The following is a 24841-nucleotide window of genomic DNA, read 5'->3' as shown; positions in this document are numbered from 1 at the left end:
CCACACATATGAGGTCCTTTTCTAAAAAATCTACATGTATGTAGTACAAAGTAATAATATATTGTAGTATAAGTTCTTAAATCATTCTATGCTATTTGTCTTTTTGTTAAAAATTTATTAACAGTGGATTATTTTAAAATAACATAATATGGATTAGTTCAGCTCTTTATTTTAGAGAGGAAATCTTTAGAAAACAAAATAGGTAAGACTTGTCCTGGAATAGTAAAATATTGAGTGTTTTCTAGGAAAAATTGTTGAATATAGAAGAGTTTGATAGAGGAATTACAAATGGCAGTTAAGTAAATTGAAGCTTACCTATCTCTCTCTCCATCTATCTCCCCCCATATATATGTATGTATATATATAATCTTTATTTATTTATTTATTGGACAGAGATAGCTAGAAAGTGAGAGGGAAGGGGGGACATAGGGAGAGAAAGAGATAACCTGCAGCACTGCTTCACCACTTGCAAAGCTTTTCCTCTGCAAGTAATGACCAGAGGCTAGAACCCAGTCCTAGTGCATTATAACGTGTGCTTAAACCAGATGCTCCATCACCCATCCTGCTTGCCTATAAATACTAAGCTCTGGAGTAAAATGATGTCTTCATCATTTGGACAGATAATTATCATGTTGAATTTAAAAGCATATTTGGAAATGAAATTGATATGTAATATAGAGTTCCTACATTACTCACTTGAAGTATTTCATTTTGTGCTTACCAACAGTCAACTATATTTCATTATATTGTATTAATTGACTTCTTTTTCTGTCAAGAGTCACATTCAGTGTCAAATAGCATTATCTGAATCGACAGCTTTTTATAATACTAACTTTTTCTACGAAGTTGAGGTAGTTTTAGAAACCATTGGGCTGTGATTAATATCAAATAAAATCAAATAGAATTGAAGGGAATATATGCTGTAACTTGACTACCAGCAATATGAAATATAATATTTCAGTGATTGAATTTGTCTTTTAAATTATGGTTGACATAGTCAGTTGGTATTTATTTAACCTACATAAATGATATAATGTAGTCTAGGAAGACTGATAAAACAACTCTGCTTGCTATTACACTTGAAATCTTTTTGTTACATTTGTTACCTTTGTAGGTTGATTTTATTTAAATACAAGGAATAGAGAACTCTTGAGATTATTCTTATTTATCTTTACAATAGTTCTGATTGGGCATGTTGTATGGTAATATGGTTAAATTATCTCACTTTAGAACGAGTCGCATTTGTTCACATGCAAGTTTTGTCACTTACAAGTAGCATGATCCTGCGTGCACAAATGCTTCTCCACTCTGGACACTTCTTTTTTTTTCCTCATGTAAACTGGGTATAATGATAGCACTTGCCTCAAGTGTTATTTATCACTTTGGAGTTGATCTACTTTAAGACCTATAGATTAACACTTTGTACTTAATAATGAGACCATCTACATAATATATATGTATATAGTGTGTATATATCTACTATATATCCTTTTAAGGGGGAAGGGAAAAATCAAGTCTACTTATTTTTCTACCTAGGTTCTCTTTCCACTGAGCTTCTGTTTGTTTGCTTATTTATTTATTTATTTATTATTGGATAGAGACAGAGAGAAATTGAGAGAGGAAGGGGAGATAGAGAGGGAGAGAGACAGACACTTGCAGCCCTGCTCCACCATTCGTGAAGCTTTCTCCCTACAGTTAAGGGGCCAAGAACTAGAATCCAGGTCCTTGCGCACTGTAATGTGAGCACTTAACCAGGTGCACCGCCACCTGGCCCCTAAGCTTATGTTCCTAAATAAGATTTGTTAAATAAACTGAAGCAGTTGCTACTTGCTAAAAGGGATGATGATTTAGTTTACTAAAGGCCTTTTCTTACCCCTGGCCATACCTGTGTTTAGCAGGGTAGCTTGGAGATTGAAAAGGTTGCCCACAGGTATATGGAATAGTATGAGCTGAAATGTCAATGGCAAGTGTAAAAGAAACAGTGAAGTGAGTCTGGAAACAACCTTTCTTTACCTTAAGCTTTTTTGTGATCCAAGGAATCAAACTCTTTTTTTATTTACTTTATTGGGGGATTAATGGTTTACTATCAACAGTGAAATACAATAGTCTGTAAATGCATAACATTTCCACATAACAACACAACCCCCAACACAACTAGTGATTTTGTAATAGTAAAGAATAATTTCTAAAATAAACTAGTTCTATGATTTCCTGTAGTTTATGACTTTGTTGTGTTTTGGATTTTTTTTCTTTTTTTGCCACCAGAGTCTTTATGCCTGCTAATTCTACTGTTCCTAGTGTCCATTTTTTCTTCTTCTAGATAGAAGGAGAGAGACTGAAGCCCTGCTCCATGAAGCTTTTTCCCTGCAGGCGTTCCCATTGTGGTGACTGGGGGCTTGAACCTGGGTCCTCATGCATAGCAACGTGTGCTGTACATGTGAGACACCACCCAGTCACCCTGGTTGCAAAATAATAGGAAGTTAATATCCGTTTGAATAAAATATATATTATTTCTTGGTGTATGTAAATAAATTTAAAATATATATGGTATACATGCATTATGTGTTTTAAATTATTTTTTTGAATACTTGGGAACATTTTCACCCGATACTGGCTTCATTCAACACTGCTACAAATACTAGAGATCTATGACAAAAGGATCATACTAATAGATATATTAGGAAAGTACATATGTGTTTTAAATTTTAATCATATTCCACTACTAGTCTATGTAAATTCTGTAATTTTGAAAGCTAATCAGATAAAAAAATTAATGATTCTATTACTTACAGTTAAATTTGAACTCAGTAAAATCTAAAACATAATCATCTGTTAAAAATATATGATGGGCAGGGGAGATAGCATATTTTTTTAAATATTTAATTTATTTATTAATGAGAAAGATAGGAGGAGAGAGAGAGAGAGAACCAGACATCACTCTGGTACATGTGCTGCCAGGGATTAAACTCAGGACTTCACACTTGAGAGTCCAATGCTTTATCCATTGCGCCACCTCCCGGGCCACAATAGCATAATTTTTTTATGCAAAAATATTTTCATGCCTGAGGCTTGATAGCCCCAGGTTTCATCCCTGGCAACACCCTAAACCAGAGCTGAGCAGTGTGTTAGTTAAAAAATAGGGAGTCGGGCGATAGCACAGCAGGTTAAGCACACGTGTTGCAAAGCGCAAGGACCATCTTAAGGATCCTGGTTCCAGCCCCAACTCCCCACCTTTAAGGGAGTCGCTTCACAGGCTGTGAAGCAGGTCTGCCGGTGTCTTTTTCATTCCCCCTGTGTCTTCCCCTCCTCTCTCCATTTCTCTCTGTCCTGTCTAACAACGGCAACATCAATAACAACAATAACTGCAACGACAATAAAAAAAGGGCAACAAAAGGGAAAATAAATATAATTTTTTTTATATATAAAAATAAAAAGACAATGCATTACTTATTGTGAATTGAACTGAAATTTGCATTTTCCTTTATTAAGTGCATCTTTACATAGAATTTATTAGTAAGATTTCTCATTAGCAAAATATATTTATTTCATTGAATCTTAGATACCATTGGTTATAAGATACATATTGATTTTATGTATCAGCAAGAAATAAAAATGTTGCTAGTTAAAGCTGTGGCATATATTTGAATTTTAGTTGAATCCTGATTTTGAAGGAAGATACGTTTCTTAGGGCCATTGAACTAAAATATTTGAATTTTAATTTCCTATTTTGGTAAGCCAGATGGTGGCGCACCTGGTTAAATGTGCACACTACAGTGTACAGGGACTAAAGTTCAAGCTCTTGGTCCCCACCTGCAGGGGGAAAGCTTCACAAGTAGTGAAGCAGGTCTGCGGGCGTCTCTCTGTCTCTTTCCCTTCCTATCTCCTCCTCCCCTCTCAATTTCTCTTTCTCTAATAATAAATAAATAAAATTAAATATATATGTCCCTATTTTGTCAGATATTTTTTACCATAAATAATGTTATTTGTCTTATAGAGAGTATGTTTTTAAGCAAAGGAACTTAATTAATGGGCTCAGGAAATAGTTCTAGTAGAACACATGCTCTGTTTGCCATGTGCAAAGATCTGGGTTTAAGCCCCAGATAGGACATAGTCATGGGGAAGATTCATAAACAGGAGATTAGTGCTATATAGTCTTGTTTTCCTCCCTTCTTCCCTCCCTCTTCACATCTGAAATTAAAAGAGAATAAAAGGAGTTCACCAGGAGCAGTGAAATCTGCAGGCATAAAACCTCACACTCAAAAGAAAGGAATTAAACTGAGGTATTGACCATGCTTCACACCTAGTTAATACCTGGATCATTACTTATTTTCATGAAACAACTCAGTGAATTCAAGTAATTTGTAGTTCAGGTTCTAAAAAATACCCAAAATGTTACTTTCAAAAATTTAAAGATGAACTCTTATAAATAAACAAGAACTCCTGTAAAACTTGATCATTTTGTCCACTTAACCAGGAGTTGTTTTCTTTTTGTTAATTTTATTGTTCTGTTTAAGATTTGTATTGTGATCTGATAAACATCAATGTTTTATTTTAAATTTGTTAAAGATGTTCATTTTTTTAAAAATTTATTTATTCCCTTTTGTTGCCCTTGGTTTTTTGTTGTTGTTGCTGTAGTTATTATTGTTGTTATTGGTGTCGTCGTCGTTGGATAGGACAGAGAGAAATGGAGAGAAAGATAGACATTTGCAGACCTGCCTGACCACTTGTGAAGCGACTCCCCTGTAGGTGGGGAGCCGGGGGCTTGAACCGGGATCCTTATGCCAGTCCTTGTGTTTTGCGCCACGTGCACTTAACCTGCTGCACTACCACCCGACTTTCTGCATGTTAATTTTTAAAGTAGTGACTGAGTAAAAAAAAAAAATATATATGAAAACTAGATTCTATTTTGCTTTATAATAAGCAAAGAACTTTGTATAAAAGCAGAACTTATAGTAGTACCAAGCAAATCAAGCATTTATGATGTCATTATTAATGTCTTACCACTTAAGTAAGATAACCAGGAGTTTTGGGTTAGACCCTAAACTAGAATCATTTCACTAAGCGAAAGGAGTGAGTTTCTTAAAAAAGAAAGAAAAGTAAGAAGGAAAGAAACAAGAGTTTGTTGACTTTGAAACTCACCCCAGTGCATTTACTTTGACTTTAAAAAGAAGATACAGATGTCGAAATACTAGGTTAGCTCGTTTTGTTCACTTACGAAAATTAGATGTGTTAATTATAACAAATGAATTAATTGAATAAGATTCATTGTCCAATTAATTACAATGAGAGAATCAACAGGGGGCAGTAACAGATTGACTCTATAGAATGCAGTTTGTTACACAGACTACATGTGGTCAGGATTTAGATGAGGGCATAAATTACATCTGAAAATCTAGATGTCAGATATAAATATAAACATTGAGGTTTTCTAGTGCCCTTGCTTATCAAGTGAATTAGCATTTCAAATTTATACTTAGCCGAAATTGCCCTTTGCTGTCTTAAGGTACATTTTGATAGTTATTTCTTTTGTTTGTCTTTTTGTCAGTTTGCTGACATTGAAAACAGATCACTATAATATTTGTGAAAAGTTGAAATTTGCACAATTTGTTAGTCATTACTTTGTTGCTCTACAGTGGTGATATTTCTCTTTCTTTTTTTAAAAACCAGAGCACTGCTCACCTCAGGCTTATGGAGGTGCAGAGAATTAAACCTGGGACTTTGGAGCCTCAGGCATGAGGGAGGGTCTCTGCATAAACATTATGCTATCGACCCCTGTGGTGGTAATATTTGTAATAGCTAACTATCAGTATATTTGAAAAATGTATTTACAGTGAAGTTTTCTTTTAGACTTAATACGGTATATTGTTACTTGAAATAGAAGAATGCTCTTTGGTAATTAGGTATCTTGCTGAACTGATTTCATGTTCTTTTTCCTGTTTTTGGACCACTCCTGAAGCTGACCCACTATAGGTGGGGATCAGAGGTTTTAAGCCAGGTCTTCCATGTGGTAACACATATGCTTAACCAGTTGTGCCACCACCAGTCTTCTCTATCCTGGATATTTTTAAAGTTTGAGATTAGAATCCTGGTGTTAGAATCTACATATAAATCCATACTGACTGTTTTTATTTATTTTGTGAAAGAGACCTGAGCCCCCCACATGAATTTTCTATGTTAGGACCCATTTAAATCCTGTCCTTTGCCTACTGGTCTACTTCCCTGGCTACTGTTTTTTTTACTTTTTATTCTAAAATAACTTTAAAATTATGAAAATATTTCAGAGTTCCATTAGAGTGCTAAACTTAACTTCCTCAAATATCAACCTCATATCGAACCCAAGTACAGTTATTAACAACAGAAATTACATATATAAACTACAAATATAATCTTTCAAACCTCATAAACATTGTCAGTTGTTTTATTTATTTTTTGCCATGATCCATTTCAGAATCTCACATTTCATTTTGCTGTCATGTCCCTTGCATTCCAATTTGGGATAATTCTTTGTGTTTGCATCCCATGATCTTTCCAATTTTAAAATATTGTCCACTAATTTTGTAGATTAGCTCTCAATTTCTCAAGGAAATCTTATGTCTGTCAGGAATTTTTGTCTCCAGGGTTATCGCTTGTGCTCAGTGCCTGTACTATGGATCCATTGTTCCTGGAGGCCATCTTTTTTCCATTGTTGTTGTTGGATAGGACAGAGAGAAACTGAGAGAGGAGGGGAAAACAGAGAGGGGGGAAAAGCAAAGTAGACACCTGCAAACCTGCTTAACCAGTTGTAAAGCCGACACCCTGCAGATGGGGAACCAGGGACTCAAACCAGGATCTTTGTGCTTTGCACTATGCGCATTCAACTGGTGCACTACCTCCTGGCCCCCTGGAATTTGCATTTTTTTACCATTTCTTCCCAATGAACCTTTCTTAAACTTTGAAAGAAGCCTTCTTACACAGTGGTCAATATCAACATAATGGCTCCTCTGTGTAGTACTACCTATATACTTCTTTAGAATGTTTCAGAATTTAAAATAAATTCTGCGTGATATAATTGTTTCCAAGGAGCCCAATTTTCATATTATTAAAACTAGTTTTTAAGTCTTAAATATATAGTTTTTACTGAAGATTTATGCATTTAGAGACTGAGAGATGACTTAACTTGGTGAAGCCCTAGATTTGAGTTCTGACACCATGAACAGCACCAAAGGAACTCCATTAATGGTAGAAAATGCTATAGTGGCTTTCCTTAGCCTATTTCGTTCCTTTCTCTCTAAAATGAAGAATGCAAACTTGACCTGAGGAGGCTGATCAGCGGTAGTATCCACATTTGTGAGACCCTAATACTACTTTTTTTGTTTCTTTGTTTTTGTTTTTTTTGCCATCAGGGTTATCACTGGGGCTCAGTGCCTAGACATCAAATCCACTGTTCCCAGAGATCATTTTTTCCCTTTCTTTTTCTGTCTTTTTAAATTTCTTCTTTGTTGTTGTTTGTTTTCTTCTTTATTTTTTTTAATTTAATAGGACTGGTATAAATTGAGAGGGAAGGAGAGAGAGAGAGAGATAGACTTACAGACTTACTTTACCACTTGTAATGCTTCTCCACTGCAGATAGAGACCAGAGGCTTGAATCTGGGTCCTTTACATTGTAATGTGTGCACTTAATTGGGTGCACCACTGTCTAGCGCCCCCCCCCCCCCCCCCCCGTGCTACATGTTTTTAAGAGGAATTGTGAGGGGCTGGGTAGTGGCCTACCTGAAAGAGTACACAAGTTATCATGCTTGAAGACCTAGGTTTAAGCCACTGGCCCCCACCTGCTAGGGTTGGGGGGGGGATTTACCAGGCTGTGGAGCTGTGCTACAGGGGTCTCTCTCTCTTCTTCTCTCAGTCTCTTTCATCCTCTGTCAAAAGAAAGGAAATAGTGGCCACTAGATATGGTGGTGTCATGAAGACAACTCCAGAAATAAACCTGTTGGCAAAAAAGGGGGGAGGAGTGATTGCTTTGTTACTTGAGATTGTGATATCTATAAAATACTTAAATAGTTTTGTGAAATTTTAATGTTGGGGGAAAGTTCTCAATTTAATATAAGATCTTTGAATCAGGGACATGTTTTAATGGCAGAGCACAGGACTTACGTACATGAGGTCCAAGTTCTATTTCCTGGTACCTGCATATGCCACCTATTAGCTGTATTCTTATTTCTATTGTGCATGAGCTCTTGATTGTTTTTTTCGCTGGCTAGCTTTCTCCCTGTCACCTCTCAAAAATATTAAAAATACATATTTTAAGAAATAAATTTAAGATTCCTCAACTTCTAGGTGGTAAATAAGAATAGATTAAATTGAACTTCCCAGTGTCAGTGTTTAGAGAGAAGATCGAAGACAAAATTTTATGCAATGCTAAGTTTAAAAGGCTGACAAAAAAGAGCTGACAAAGACTAAATATTGCTGAAAACCAACATTCAATAAGTAAATGTAGGAATAAAAGCCAAACAAGATTTGTGTGTAGAAAAAATGATATTTTTAATAAATATAAATGAATAAACAAAATAAGTTGTTTTGCAATAACCACAAAATTATTGTATAATGGAGCCAGGGCTATAGTAAGAAAAAAGTGACTCTTTTTTTGGTGGTTGTTGTTTGTTTATTTTTGTCAGAGCTCTGGGGCATTGGAGCCTCAAGTATGAGAGTCTCTGCATAACCATTATACTATCTACCCCTGCCCATGACTTATATTTTTTAAATTTTACTGGATTTAATGTTTTTTAATCTTTATTTTTATTGCATAGAGACAGTCAGAAATCGAGAAAGAAGGGGGTGATAGGGAGGGAGACAGACACCTGCAGCCCTTTTTCACCACTTACAAAGCTTTTCCCCTGCAGGTGGGTCTGGGGGCTGGAATCTGGGTCCTTGCACATTGTAACATGTGCACTTAACTAGGTGCACCACCACCCGGCCCCCTGATTTAATGTTTCAAAGATCATTTGTAGACTTTTACAGTAGAAGTGCAAACTTTGGAGGGAGGCATTCCTCTATTCTTACTATTTCTGTGACTTAGTATAAGTTATTTTACTTTTTATTATTTATTTATAAAATACAATATAGAAAATAACAACAAAACCATAGAGTAAGAGGAGTAAAATTCCACACATTTCCTACCATCAGAGTTCCGAATCCCATTGGAAGCTTTCCTATTCTTTATCTCTCTGGGAGCATGAACCCAGGATCATTATGGGGTGCAGAAGGAGGAAGGTCTGTCTTCTGTGATTGCTTCTCTACTAGACCTGGACACTGGCAGGTCTAGTACTCCATACTCCCAGCCTATCTCTGTTTTTCCGTAGTGGGGCAGGGCTCCAGAGAGATGGGGTACCAGGGTACATTAGTTGAGATAGTCTGCCCGGGTAAGTCAGGTTGGCGTCATGGTAGCATCTGCAACTTGGTGTCTGAAAAAGCATTAAGATACAAAGAAGAACAAATTGTTCAATAACCTGGAACATAAAGGCAAGAATATAGCAGATGAGATTTGGGGTCTCCATTTTGGAAAAAAGCTAGATATGTTCCAAGGGCCCCATGACATTATTAATTTTTGCCTGAGCCTGATAGTTAACACATGCGGGTGGGCCAAAGGTATTTTCTGGGGAGATGGTGTTAGGGTTGGAAATAGAACTAGAAAGCTGGATCAAGAAAGAGAGTAGCTCCCAAGTTGTTTTACTTTTTATTATTATTATTATTTATTTTCCCTTTGTTGCGCTTGTTGTTTTGTTGTTGTAGTTATTGTTGATGTCGTCGTTGTTGGATAGGACAGAGAAAAATAGAGAGAGGAGGGGAAGACAGAGGGGGAGAGAAAGACACCTGCAGACCTGCTTTACCGCCTGTGAAGCGACTTCCCCTGCAAGTGGGGAGCCAGGGGCTTGAACCGGGATCCTTATCCGGGTTCTTGTGCTTTGCACCACGTGCGCTTAACCCGCTGCGCTACCACTTAACTCCCTGTTTTACTTTTCTAAGCCTCACCTTCCTCTTACGAATTAGTGATGCTTGCCTGTAAAGTCAATAGAGATTGACTCTTGGAAAATACTCAATTAGTGAAAGATGTGAATATGAAAAGTAATTTCAAAAGAGTTCAAATTAAAGTGGGTTGAGGAATGAAACTGAAACCATCTATATAAAAAATGAACTTTTTTTTTTTTTGAGAATTATGGATAAGGAGGAAATACAAGATCATGTGGTATGTGATACTAGATGTGACCTCAAGAGAGATTGTATTTTTGGCATCAAACCAGGAGACACCAGAGGAGGAATGAAATGACCATTGAAAGTGAGGAGAGGGAATGGAATATAACTATAGTTGGTTCCCCAGTGCTTTTCCAGTATTTCTTTACCTCTGGATGTTTTTTTTTTTTCCTCCTCCAGGGTTATTGCTGGACTCAGTGCCTGCACCATGAATCCACTGCTCCTGGAGGCCATTTTTTTTTCCCCCTTTTGTTGCCCTTGTTGTAGCTTCGTTGTGGTTATTATTATTGCCCTTGTTGACGCAATTTGTTGTTGGATAGGACAGAGAGAAATGGAGAGAGATGGGGAAGACAGAGAAGGGGAGAGAAAGACACCTGCAGACCTGCTTCACCGCCTGTGAAGCGACTCCCCTGCAGGTGGGAGCCGGGGGCTCGAACTGGGATCCTTACTCCGGTCCCTGCGCTTTGCGACACATGCGCTTAACCCACTGTGCCACCGCCCGACCCCCCACCTCTGGATGTTTTTACAATAGCCCTAAATTGCATACTCTGTCCACTGATTATCTCTTTATTCTGTGGTATTCCTCTACCTAGAATGTGCATGCATGTGCTCTCTCTCTCTCTCTCCACATATATACATAATCTGTGAAATTCAGCTGCTATCTAAAACTTTGATCTTTTCTATAAGGTTTCCTTTTACTCTTCATGTTTGCAGACCTCCCTTTGTGTTCACATTAAATCCTATGCCAGCGGGAGTAGAGTGGTAGTGCAGTGGGTGAAGCGCAGATGGCGCAAAGTGCAAGGATTGGAGTAAGGATCCCAGTTCAAGCTCCCAGCTCCCCACCTTCAGGGGAGTTAGTTGCTTCACAAGCTGTGAAGCAGGTCTGCAGGTGTCTATCTTTCTCTCCTCCACTCTGTCTTTCCCTCCTCTCTCCATTTCTCTCTGTCCTATCCAACAATGACAACATCAATAACAACAATAATAACTACAACAATAAAAAAAGCAAGGGCAACAAAAGGGAGTAAATAAAAAATTATTAAAAGAAAATCCTATGCCAGCTTCCATTTTAACATTTTAACTGAGAGCATACATTAATAATAATACTTTTCTGTTATGAAGTCTGTCCACTTTATTTTCAAATTGTTGAACCTAGAAAAGCAACTAGCATTTAATAATTGGACACAGTTATTGTTAGCTGAGAATTTTCTGTTCCTCAGGACTACAAAGACCTAACATACATGATCTTAATTCTTGTAGTGATAGTAGTTATTTTATAGAACTTAAGCAACTTTCAGTACTTAGGAATATAATAACTATAGTGTTGGTTTATACATGTTCCTTTAGAAGAGTATTCTATTCAAAATAGAACTTTTTAAGTCTTGGTATGGATTTTATGAAAAAATATCATGTTTGGTGAGCATTTAAGAAAGTTTATGTGATAATTTGAACAAATATGGAAAAATATTTACTGTTTACTCTTTTCCTCTTGAAAAAGCAAACTCATCATTACATTGGGTAAAAAACAAAAAAGAAAGAATGAGTCTTCAGATGAAATATCTGATGGGGAACAAATGCCGCAGCACACATTCAAAGAGGAAGACTCTCAAGTGAGTATTAAAATCTTTTCTGAGAGATGGAACACTGGAAAAGTTACTGAGATAGCATAATAGTCTATTGTGGGTATTTATACGCTAGCTTAGTATAAAAAATACATTTTATGGTATTGCAAAGCTTATATGACAGCTATTAAAATTTGCTCCTAGTAGTACTTCCATAGAATGTTAGACCTGGGAGGAAACTTAGATATCCTCTCCAAATCCCTCATTTTTTCAGAAAATAAAACTGAAGACCAGAGAGATTAAATAGCAACCCAAAGTCTTTTGGTTGTTAATGAGAACTATGTAGTGATATTATTGTATTCTTATAGGTTGCTTTTGAATGGATTTGATTATGGAGATAACTTTTTAATCATATAAGTTGCAAAGTAAATGGATTGAATTACTCTTAAGAGATAATTCCTTTTGTCTCCTATCAAAGAAAAAAAAGAACCAATTATCTTTAAAAGATCCTAATGTAGACAAAAAAAATACTGTGCATTTTACCTTTCTGGGGAAATAGATATACAAAAGAATCTTTCGAAGTTAAATAAAAAGAGAGAGAGACATCTATAATGAAGGTCAACAATTCAGGCCACCCTCTACTCTTTAATAATTCAAGTACAACTCTAGACCATAGGGGTGGTGGCTGTTGTTGAATTATGGGGCCAGAAAGCCCCTGAATGGCCTTTCTTCTTCCTTATGCAGCTTCTTATCCAATGGGAGAGTAGTGGCTCAAGGCTCCTGGGCTGCTGCAAGAGTTGAGGTAAGGGCAGTGACTGAAGCGCCTAACATTATATGGCCTGGCTTTTTATTCATATGTTATCCTTAACTTAGGCAAACATGATTGACTTACTCAACTTGAGAAAATTCAGTTTGATTTTTACTAGAATAATGCTGGCCATTTTTCTATTATATAATCACCAAATAATGAAATGGTAGACTAGGTAAACATGCGGATTGCTTACATACCTTTTATAATGGTATTATATTGTTCTGCTACCTGCGTTGCTTTATACAACAAAACTGAATGAATAAAAGAAATATTTTTCAGTAAACAATTATAAACCTGCACCATTCAGATATTTAAATGTGTCTTTATATTTAAAAGTGTCATGATGAAGAGGCACACCAGACTTTGAACTACAGTGCACTGTTAAGATCTGAAGGCTTCAAACTAATTTCAATTTAAAGTTGGGAGTCAGCTACAGATTAATAGATGGTCTTTAAAGTGGATCTAAAACTGAATATGAATTATTTTTTTATCTTTAATCTTAATAGTACAGTGGTCTAGTTATATTTAAAAACTTAATTTTAAATTAAAAAAAAAACTTCTTAAATTGGGCCTATGGATTATCACAGGAAAAATGTTATATTGCAATAATGAAGTGTTAAGCATTTGAAAACATGCTTCTGACCTCTTATGTAAAGTGCTTTGAACTTATTGAAGTCTTTAAAGAAAAAAAAAAGAAAGTGAAGGAAAAGTGAGGGACATTTAAATAAAGAATTTCTCACTATTTTAAGTGTACTATGAAAGTTATGGAGAAGTTAGTAAAAGTACATTTCTATAAAATGGGGATATCAAATTAGTTTCTCTATTTTTTTTAAAAGATTTTATTTATTTATGAGAAAGATAGGAGAGAGAAAGAATCTTCATAGTATGAAAGTTTATAGGAAGTAGCCCTCATTCTATCTTGTATAGAATTACCTCAATGTACATACTTGTGAATTCAGAGAATTCTTTCAGGCCTCTCAGTTTCTGTACTACTATATATCCAAGGAACAAGAAAGGAAAATTTAATGTTGTAAACATCTGATGCAATTTTCTAAATGAGTACTGAAGTAGTCTTATACTTTATGACAGAATATTTGTGCTTACTGAGACATGACATTGGTAGTATTATGTTAATGTGATATCACTATTGGTTATTGACTTAAACAAACTTTTAACACAAAGAATTCTATGACACCCACAATAGAACTTTAAGCATTCTTTTGGCTTAGTGTTAGAGATCTGCAAACTGTCCCCCTCTCCCTCCCAGGTACAATAAATATCTCTTCTTTTTGAGAATAGAGCAACTTTCTGGAATTCCTTTTATTTTAATTTCCAAAACATTCTTGTCTCCCATATTATCAAATATTTTATCTGTCTATTTGATAGAGACAGAGAAATTGAGAAGGAAGGGGGGAGATAGAAAGGGAGAGAAATGGGAGTTGGGCGATAGCACAGTGGTTTACAGGCACGTGGCAAGAAAGGGAGAGAAGTACCTGTAGTAGTTGCAGCCCTGCTTCACCACTTGTGAAACTTCCCCCCTGCAGGTAGATGGGAACCAAGGGCTTGAACCCAGGGCCTTCCATATGGTAATGTGTGTGCCCTACTGCATATACCACTGCATGGCCCCTTCAATTTCAGATTATTAAAATTGTTACATTGAAGCTTGGAAATGTATATATCTTCATGACCAAGAGATGCAAGAGATGGTGCATCCTAAGTGAGTCATGGCATTGTCTACTACAGTTGGCAGATCTCACCACATTAGTATCATTTTTTTTTCTTCGAATTATTCCACTACTCAAGAGAAAGAAAGAGAGTCATACTAAAGGCCACTAAAACCTTTCTTAGTGCAAATAATAGTTTGTGCCCGTAACTGCTACATTGACCCATCCACAATTGTCATGGCTACTGGAGCATGAAAGACTTATCAACTTAAGAAATTTTGAAGAACCCTAAAGGAGAATGCATAGATTATTTTGCTGGTTATATTTTGAGGGAATGTTGTGAGAGTTACTAAATACACAGAAGAAAATGTAATAAAAAGTGAAAGAACAGATAAAATAACCAAATATTGAGAACCAAGCTGACTGAGAAGCCTCCACACAACATTTTGGGGAGATGAAAGAAAGAAAGCTTAAATCCTATGGGATTTTAAAGCCTACATAAGACTTTGTTTCTATAGTGGTAACATAAAGTGTTACATGTTTAGGGAGGTAAGTAAAGCCAGGTGTAATTTGGTACTTAAATCAAAATTACTTAGATTATTTAAAAACTTATGTTCTGCATGAGCACTTTTTAAAAACTTGTTTTTATAAGAGCGATCTTCATATTTTTAAGAGAGAGAAGTTAGTGAACATGGATTCCTCCTTCATTTACACTAGATTATTGTACTATTTGTTTTTAACACCAGTTCATACACTTTGTGGCAAATACTATTTAATTTCTTATTCTATCCTTCTGATTAAAACCATTATTCACCTGATGGATTTTTGTATGTTTTTGTATGTATGGGCATTTTGATAATTTTAATCAAGGTCTTAAGATGTTTAATAAAACAGAAACCTTTTTCCTCTTATTAGTAACTGTTTTGTGAGAAGAGTAATAAAACAGAAAAGAAAAAAAACTAATTAAATGCATTATGCCCAAGCTGTCAAAGTTAGATAAAAGAAAATATTTTACTCTTAACAATTTCTAAAGAAAAGTAATAAAGGTATTACTACTCTTTGTTATTTGAAGCTGTAGTAAATAAGACTAAAGATTGTCAGCCTTTGGCAATAGGAAAAGTACACTTTTCCTTTAATAAGGAAAACCAAATATAAATGTATGATTTCAAGAATTTAATATACTAAATTACCACATGAAGAGTACTTTTTAAGTATTTCCTTTAAAATAAGCCATATAAACATGCTCCTTATGGTTCATTATAGAAAAGAAGATCAAATCGACAAATTAAAAGGAAAAAATATGCCGAAGATGCTGAAGGAAAACAATCTGAAGAAGAGGTTAAAGGCTCTATGAAAATTAAAAAGAATTCAGCTCCTCTACTTGGTGAACAGCCTTTACAATTATTTGTGGTAAGCTAGGTTTGGGATTATGACTATGAACTCATTAGAATCAGCCAAGTCATATTATCTTTGCTTCTAAAACTATTCTTTTTTCCCCTTTTGCTTCTTCATTTAATTTGTCATCACAATTTCCAACTCTTATTACTGAAACTCGTGAAAAGCCTACTTTCTGCAGAAAACTTCGAAATTTTAAACCTGGTCACAGTACTTTTCTTTTTATTAAAACTGTTCTGCAGTTTCCTATGTCTTAAAATAATTATACCTTTCCAGTTTAGCATATAAATTCTTTGCATGAATTGTCTGTCCTCCTTATTTCTTGCCACATCTACCAGCTCTTAATTTTGGACTTAACATAGTTACCTGAATGCTATATTTTGACACCTATATATTTTTGAAATACATTTCCCTCTTTGTATAATATTTTTAACTTTTCATATCAGAATTGTGGCTCAGCCACTCATCTGCTCACTGAGTAGTCGGACACTTTGGAAAATTACTTATCTTGTCTATGCTCCAGCTTCCTCGTGGAAATGGAGATGTTAATAGTACCTGCCTCATAATGTAGTTGAAATGATCAAATTGGTCAGTATGTGAACTACTTAGACTAAAGCCAGATGCATTAAGCAGCATAATTTGTTTATCATGATAATGACATAGCAGATAGTCAAAATAGTAATGAATTATTTTTCCATATTTGTATTTTTTCACATTAATTCTTTGGTTTTTTGCTTTTGTTTTTGTTTTTAAATCACTGCATTGTGGAAATAGTGACTTGCAGGATAGTTGTTGACAGTGGCTTTACAGCCTCTCATCTCATGGTAGATTGTGTATATACTGTAACTACTGGGGACTCATTAAGTCTATTTTTATTTATTTTATTTTTTTTATTTTATTTATTTTTTATTTTATTGGACAGGACAGAGAAATTGAGAGGAGGGAGAGAGAAAGACACCTGCTGACCTGCTTCACCGCTTGTGAAGTGACCCTCCTGCAGGTAGAGAGCTGGGGGCTCGAACCAGGATCTTTGCGCAGATACTTGCCCTTTGTACTATGTGTGCTTAACCCAGTGTGCTGCTCCTAAATCTTATCTCCACTATCATTCTCATATGATATTTTGATGTTCAGTATGGTGCCTAGTCCATGTACAAATAAGTGTTAAAATTTACATATACTCGGGAGTAGGGCAGTAGGTAGCGCAGCAGGTTAAGCGCCCAGGTGGCGCAAAGTGTTAAGGACTGGTGCCAGGTTTCAACCCCTGGCTCCCCATCTACAGGGGAGTCGCTTCACAAGTGGTGAAGCAGGTCTGCAGGTGTCTATCTTTCTCTCCCCCTGCTCTCTCCATTTCTCTCTGTCCTATCCCAACAACGACATCAATAACAACAACAATAATTACAACAATAAAACAACAAGGGCAGCAAAAGGGAATAAATATTTTTTAAATGAAGATTTAAATATACTCATAGGCATACTAAAGAAATTTTGAGAGTGTACTATCATAAAGATTTTTTTCTTTCCTTCCTGTAGGAGAATCCAAGTGAAGAAGATGCTGCAATTGTGGACAAAATCCTGTCTTCTAGAGTTGTAAAAAAAGAAGTAAGTAAATATACATTACATTTTTATACTTCATATTCCATGATCTGATTATAAAAGTCATAGTTATTGGTTTTATTTTTTTAGATATCACCTGGAATGATGATTGACACAGAAGAATTTTTTGTAAAATACAAAAATTAGTAAGTATTAGGATTAGAAAAGTAATAATGGAAAGGTGTTGGTTTAAATATAAGTGAATATTTGAATATGTTAAGTTAATGTATAATTGCATTATAAAGGTTGTACATGTTTATATTTTATTATGAAAATATACATGTTTTATATAAGCATTTGTCAAAATTATACATACTCAACTTTAAATACGTTCATTGTTGTATGATCTTAATAATCATTAAAAATGAGATCAATGAAGTGTTAAAACTGTGGGTTTTTTTTTTTCAGAAGACATTAATTACTACAATCAAAATACAAGGCTCTTTAGAAATATTTTCACAGTTTATAGATATAGTTATATTTGAATTGTGGAACTTTTCCAGTTTTAGTCAACTTTCTCTTAGAGTTTATTGAAAGTATTTTAAATAAGTAATATTGGTTTCAGTATATGTTAACCTTCCTTATAACAAAGGTATTATAGACAAGAAATAAATCATAAATTACATTTGATACTCTTATAATTCATTTTACTGTTGTGTTTTTTTAAATGACAAATTACATTCAGATAGTGATAGTCTTAGGATTTAGTGATCCATCATGGCTTTATTTTAGAAATTCATATATGGAGTCTCAATATTAGTGACATATGCTACCTGTTACTTGTAAAGTTCAAGATAGTAGTTTGTATTAAATGTTGTGATTAAAAGCCCTGAAACATGGTACTTTGATTATTCTAATATATTGCTTTTATAAAATTTTTAGTTCCTATCTTCACTGTGAATGGGCAACAGAACAGCAGCTTTTGAAAGATAAAAGGATACAACAGAAGATCAAGCGATTCAAATTGAGACAAGCACAAAGAGCACACTTTTTTGCAGATGTAAGAAAAGATAAATGAGACTGCTATTTGTTGAACTTAAAACAGATACTATTCGGGAGTCGGGCTGTAGCGCAGCGGGTTAAGCGCAGGTGGCGCAAAGCACAAGGACCGGCATAAGGATCCCGATTCGAACCCCGGCTCCCCACCTGCAGGGGAGTCGCTTCACAGGCGGTGAAGCAGGTCTGCAGGTGTCTATCTTTCTCTCCCCCTCTCTGTCTTCCCCTCCTCTCTCCGTTTCTCTCTGTCCTATCCAACAACGACGACAACAACAATAATAACTACAACAATAAAACAACAAGGGCAACAAAAGGGAATAAATAAGTAAAATAAAATATTAAAAAAAAGATACTATTCTTCAGAATTTAATTATTAGTCATTTTATTTTTTCGATTTCCAATTATCTCCTTTACCCATGACTTACTAAAATTAGTCCAGTGTCTTCCTGCTCTATTTTGTTCTCTCTCCTTTTTTTAACTGTATTTTAATCAAGTACAAAAAGAAGAGAAAGACTAGAGCATTGCTTATCCTTGGCATATAATGGTTTGGGAATTAAACCTGGACTTTTGGGGGCTCATGCATAAAAGTTTGATACACAAACTACTGTGCTATCTCCTTGATACTCATTTTTCTTTCAATAAACTTTTTAGAGCAGTTTTTGAATTACCTAATTATTTCTTTTAATATTTATTTATTCCCTTTTTGTTGACCTTGTTTTATTGTTGTAGTGATTATTGTTGTTGTTATTGATGTTGTTGTTGGATAGGACAGATAAATGGAGAGAGATGGGGAAGACAGAGAGGGAGAAAGACAGACACCTGCAGACCTGCTTCACCACTTGTGAAGCGACTCCCCTGCAGGTGGGGAACCAGGGTCCTTACACTGGACCTTGTGCTTTGCACCACCTGTGCTTAACCCTCTGCACTACCGCCCGACTCCCAATTTTTAACTTTTTACTTGAAAAAATTCTACATTAACAGTTAAGTTATAAAAATAGTACAAAAATCCCCATGTTTATTTTAACTAAGTTACCTAAATGTTACTGTCATTGTGTTTACTTTATCATATTCATATTCACTTCCTCTTTACTTCTGTACCTGTATTTATTTTTTTCTCTTTCCCTTATTCTTTTCTAGCCCTTTTCCCCTGCTTTTTACCCATTCATGTATTTTCTTTTTAAAATTAAATTAATTGCTTGATTTTAGATAGAGAGTAGGGAGATGGGCCAGGTGGTTGTGCATTTGGTTGAGTGAATGTGTCACAATGCAGAGGACCCAGGTTCGAGTTCCCAGTCCCCACCTGTAAGGGGAAAGCTTTGCAAGTGGTGAAATATTACAGCAAGTGTCTCTGTCTCTGTCCCTCTCTGTCTCTCCCTTCCCTCTTGATTTCTGGTTGTCTCTATCCAATAAATAAAGGTAATAATTTTTTTTTTTTTTAAGAGAGAATAGTGAGAAACTAAGAAGAGGGTAAGGAGGAAGGGAGAGATACCTGTAGCATTGCTTCATCACTCATGAAGCCTCCCTCCTACAGGTGAAGACCAGTAATTTGAACATTGTATCTTGAGCATTATATCCTTATGCTGGTCCTTGTGCTTTGTGCCATGTGCGCTTAACCCACTGCACTACCGCCTGACCCCCATTGAGCATTATATCATGTGCTCTCTACCAAGTGCACCACCTCCCAACCCCACACACTTTATTTTTTAAACTGTGGGAAAGTAGGTTACAAATACATCAATACTTTCTAAAAATATTTTCTTATAGTGCTAGAATTAGCATTGATGTGTTTAATCTCATCTACATGCTTTTATATATTTTATAAATTCTTCCACTAATGTTTTTTAACAAAAAGTGTATGTATTTATTATGCTCCAGAAGTCAGTTCAGCATCACATGTTGTATGAAACTATCACAATCTCATTTGCTTTAATATATTTTATTTTTATTAATATTTTAAAAATTGTATTGGGGTTAGTGGTTTACAGTATGGTTGTTGACATATGGGCACATCAATACCCCATGACCCATTTTACTCTCCTCTCTCTCCCTCCCTCCTTTCATCCTTGACACCTCCATTCCTTCCCCCAGAGTTTTGCTTTGTTGCAGTATGCCCTGCCCAGTCCAGGCTCACTCTGTTTTTCTTTCCTGATTTAAATTGCACTTAAAAGTGAGACCATCTGGTATTTGTCTTTCTCTTTTTGACTTTCCTCACTTAATATAATGCCTTCAGGTTCCAGTGAGAATGAAGCAAGGGAGATGACTTCATTTTTGGTAGCTGGTTATATATATATATATCACAGCTTTCTTAGCATTCATCTGTTCCTAGATATTTGATTGCATTTATTGCGATTGTAAATGGGACTGATGCCTGGATCTCTTGTTTCTTTTCTTCTTTCTATTGCTGAAGGGGCTTCAGTATTTGAGCTAACTTTTTTTTTTCCCCAATTGAAGCAGAGGATGGGAGAGAGACATCACTGGACTGATGTTTTCTCCCATTGCTCTGGTGGACATCAGGGCCTATAACTTGGGACACATATTCTAACTTGCTGGCTTCTTCCTTAGTGAACTGTCTTGTCAGTTTATCATGCCTCATTTAATCATCATTGTTGCTCAATTGCTTCAACATTTTTTACAAGTATATATAGTTGTTTTTTTTGTTGTTGTTGTTTTTGTAAACTGTCCCCAAATTAGAGGTTTTCTTTTTTTGGCATCTGGCAGATTTTTCTCCACCAGAAAGTTTCCAATAATTCCTTTCAAGTTATAAAGCAGGTCTGCAAGTGTCTATCTTTCTCTGTCCATCTCTTATCTTCCCCTCCTCTCTCAATCTCTCTGTCCTAGCTAATAAAACTAAAAAAAAAAAAAAAAAAAATTGCCATAAGGAGCAGTGTATTCATACTGCAGGCACTGAGCCCTAGGATAACCCTGGGAGCAAAAATAAAATAAAACAAAATAAATGTAAAATCCTATTCACTCCACAAAATCTAATGTGGACCTGATACCCAAACCCAAAAGTCAACTAAAGTTATTAAAAGAAGTTCAGTCCTGTGTACCACCATATGCCAGCACTAAGCAGTGTTTTGGTCTCTTCCTCAATGTACATTTCTCTCAGTATACCTCTCATAAAAAAATTTAAACTTTAAAAATAACATTTAAAGAGTTTAAGCTAGGAAACAGTATATGAGTCATTTTTGAGAAAGATTACCGGATCCATGTGAAAAGAATTAAAGAAAAGCACGATAGTTGAACTAGTTATTTTTTAAAGGTTCAAGTAATGAGACTGTGAGAATGATGAAGGAAGAATCACTAAGTCATCAGAAAAGTCATGGTGCATTTCTGCGTAAAAAAAATATGCCATGACTTTATCGACCACCCAATAATTCCTTGTAATTAAAGGCATTCTGCCTGGGTTTGAAGCCCATCCCCCACCCCACTTGCAGGGGGACATTTTATAAGCTGTGAAGCAGGTCTGTAGGTGTCTCTCAAACTCCACCCTGGCACTGAGTCCTAGTGATAATCCTGGTACAGTTCTTTACAAATTGATGACTTATTAGATGTGTGAGACAAGAAAACAGATGTGTAAGATTTCTTCATTTTAGACCTATATAATCAGGGCTAGCTGGGTTACCATAACACAGAAAGAAAATACTAGAAGTATAGTTGAAGAGAAAATGGGTGAAGTTGGATTTGAGGCTGTACCCATAGGGACTTTGTATTATTAAAGTAAATGAATAGGAACCATAAGAGCTTTCCTACAGATAGCATAATTGATTTTCAACACTTAGACCCAAAGAAAGTAGAAAAAAAATATATATATATAATAAATGTTTCACTTTTAAGCTTTCTAAAGGACTTAACTTTTATATTACTTTAGTTTCTAGAATACCTTATTTTTTAGTATTACCTGGTTGTTTTCATTGTATATTTTTGGTGATTCATAATATAGTCAAATATCTTAGATGTTTTTTGGAAATGAACATGGAGCTATTCCATTTATTGTCGTCTTTATAGAAATCCAGCTTTTGTGTTTCTTTTATAGTGAGTAGCTAATAAATTTGTCTTTATTTCACTTTCATTTTTCTACTTTGTCAAATATCACTTGTCTTTTGTAAATTTTAGATGGAAGAAGAACCATTTAATCCAGACTATGTTGAAGTAGACAGAGTATTAGAAGTCTCTTTTTGTGAAGATAAAGACACTGGTGAGGTAAATATTTGGTAAAATCTTTTTAAGTAAACACCCTCCCCCAATTCTCCATATGTTAAAATGTATTGCTTTTTTTAAGTTAAAGATTTAAAAGGATTAAAAAATGTTTTGTTATTCATGTAGGCTAGTATATTAAATTACTTCTACCTATTCTCAATTAAGATATCTTACTGTTTTGCAAAAGACTAAAATAAAACTTTTTTTTTTTATATAGCCTGTTATTTACTACTTAGTAAAATGGTGCTCATTACCTTATGAAGATAGTACATGGGAATTAAAAGAAGATGTAGATCTTGCAAAAATAGAAGAGTTTGAGCAATTGCAAGCTTCGAGACCTGACACAAGACATTTGGTAAGAACATTACTTATCAACTTAATAAAAACAGCATTTGTTTCATTTTATACTATTATAAACTGCTACATTAACTTTGAGCTAGCCTTTAAAAGTCTGTAACTCAAATCATAAGTGTGTTTGCTGGATCAGAATATATGTGCTTTCAAAATATTTAAAATAAATCGTTTCCTTCCAAATCCCCCCCCCAAAGCTAGTAAACATTTCCACTTTTCCTGTGTACTAGTTTTCACTATCCCTTCTCTTAAATTACGTATATTTTCACTTTAAAACACATGGTTATTATTATGTGAATTTAGTTCACAGAGAGCCAAAGTAAATTTACCTTGAGACCTATTTTGATTTTATTATGCCTTCCAGTCTTTTTGCAAATATTATATAGTCATGGAAATTTATGTAGTACATTGGAAGTGTATACCAGAAAGGATAGGAATAGGTCACTTTTGAATTAGTTCCAATGTGAGGAAGGCTTCCATAGATAATGTGAAGATGTGAAATGAATTAATTGTTCCATAAAAGAAATCATATTGTATCTACAGTACTTTTTCTTATCTTATTTTCTAGTTTTCTTGGCTTCCAGTAATACCCACAGCCTAGTACCAGGAGTAAAGCAGCTCTCATACATTTCCTTTTAAATTCTAAATGTCATTCCTTGAACCAATATTAGCAAGCTTAGGTAAAAATGTGTATCAAGATATTGTGGAAAGGAAAGATTTTCTTTTTGGTAAAGTTATTGAAGGTGAAGCGCTGGGTAGCAGATCAGGGTCCCCCTTGGAATTCCTGGTTAGGTCATGGAGGAATATCATAGTGAAGAATCACAGAGAATGGGGACAGGTGGTGGCGCACCTGGTTGATCACACATTATAGTGCGCAAGGACCCGGGTTTGAACCCCGGGTCCCCACCTGCAGGGGGAAAGCTTCAAAAGTGGTGAAGCAGTGCTGCAGGTGTCTCTCTGTCTCCTCTCTATCTTCCTCTCAATTTCTGGCTGTCTCTATCAAATAAATAAAGATTTAAAAAGAAATAAAAAAATTACAGAGACTCAGGTTTCAACAAGCCAAGCACTTATTAGAACAAGTACTGAGGTGGGAAGAAGAGAGATACATGCACAGGCATGTGTAGGCCTTCAAGAGTGAGAGGAGCTAGTAGGTCCCACATTGGGGATAAGTTACCCTAAAAAAGATGAAAAATGTACAGAAGTATGCTGGTTTCTCAAACCCTCAGTCTCCTTCCCCATCCCCCAGCCCCTTTTGCTCCAATCCATAAAAGTTGATTTTGCTCTGTGTCCTGCCTGTCTGGTTAATGTTTGACCTCCAGGCATTGCAATCTGGTGTGCACATCCACAGTTCATAGCCTCAAAGCAAACGAGGAGCTATTGATGCAACATTGTGGCATCTGGGCCCTTTTTATGCTATATGGTGAATGTAGCAGAGAGGATGGTATGGGGTTGGGCAGCCAGTTGGTCAGCTTGACCAAGTTCTGGGTATGCTTTTCTGTAGCCTTCTGGATCCTTCATGTGGGACAGACAGGGATCCTAAGCTTCTCTTCACAGGGTATATGCTTCAGTCATAATCAGATGGTTAGCCTCTACAAGTAATCAGTGGTTTCCATTTATAGATGCATATCATAATCATTTTGGGAACGTAAAAAAAATTAGTGATGATTATACTACCTGCAAGTGGACCACAAACATAAGCAATTTTATGCCCATGACTAGGAAACATCACTGCTTCAGATATACAATATAATAAAGTCCTGAGCTGAAGGGACTCATGTAGTAAAAGTAATCCCATTAATTAATATAAAATCAATCTGACAAAAGAACTAACCTATCATAGTTAAATAATGTAGGAGGCTTATAATTTTTTTGCCAGTCTATTGCTATTAAAGTATTATATAATACATTAAAAAGTATTTTTAGAGATTCTGGAAATGAAACTTCTTCCTAACCCAAAGCTAATGAAATGTAATAGTAATCAGACTGTTGAAAAGAAGAGTGTGGTGGATATGATTTAATGTAGAAATTCTTTTAAGCAAAAATTATGT

At 35.4% G+C, this 24841-nt stretch overlaps 1 protein-coding gene across 19 annotated transcripts in view; it reads left to right on the top strand.

Annotated features, from left to right (window-relative positions):
* CHD9 (chromodomain helicase DNA binding protein 9) overlaps nucleotides 1–24841 on the top strand; it is a 224742-nt gene that overhangs the window by 115804 nt on the left and 84097 nt on the right. For 18 of the 19 annotated variants that reach the window (XM_016194860.2, XM_060185542.1, XM_060185538.1 and 15 more), the window contains 7 exons: nucleotides 11720–11831; nucleotides 15522–15668; nucleotides 17184–17252; nucleotides 17337–17392; nucleotides 18129–18246; nucleotides 22359–22445; nucleotides 22660–22797. In XM_016194860.2, the coding sequence (XP_016050346.1) occupies nucleotides 11720–11831; nucleotides 15522–15668; nucleotides 17184–17252; nucleotides 17337–17392; nucleotides 18129–18246; nucleotides 22359–22445; nucleotides 22660–22797 (727 nt within the window). Of the gene's footprint in view, nucleotides 1–11719; nucleotides 11832–12526; nucleotides 12586–15521; nucleotides 15669–17183; nucleotides 17253–17336; nucleotides 17393–18128; nucleotides 18247–22358; nucleotides 22446–22659; nucleotides 22798–24841 lie in introns of those variants that run through there. The other variant, XM_060185553.1, reaches the window with a different exon arrangement.

This window comes from Erinaceus europaeus, chromosome 2 (genome assembly GCF_950295315.1).
Source record: "Erinaceus europaeus chromosome 2, mEriEur2.1, whole genome shotgun sequence".
In the NCBI taxonomy this organism is placed as follows: domain Eukaryota; kingdom Metazoa; phylum Chordata; class Mammalia; order Eulipotyphla; family Erinaceidae; genus Erinaceus; species Erinaceus europaeus.
The sequence above is the reverse complement of the archived record's forward strand: the minus strand, read 5'-3'. Positions and strand labels throughout refer to the sequence as shown.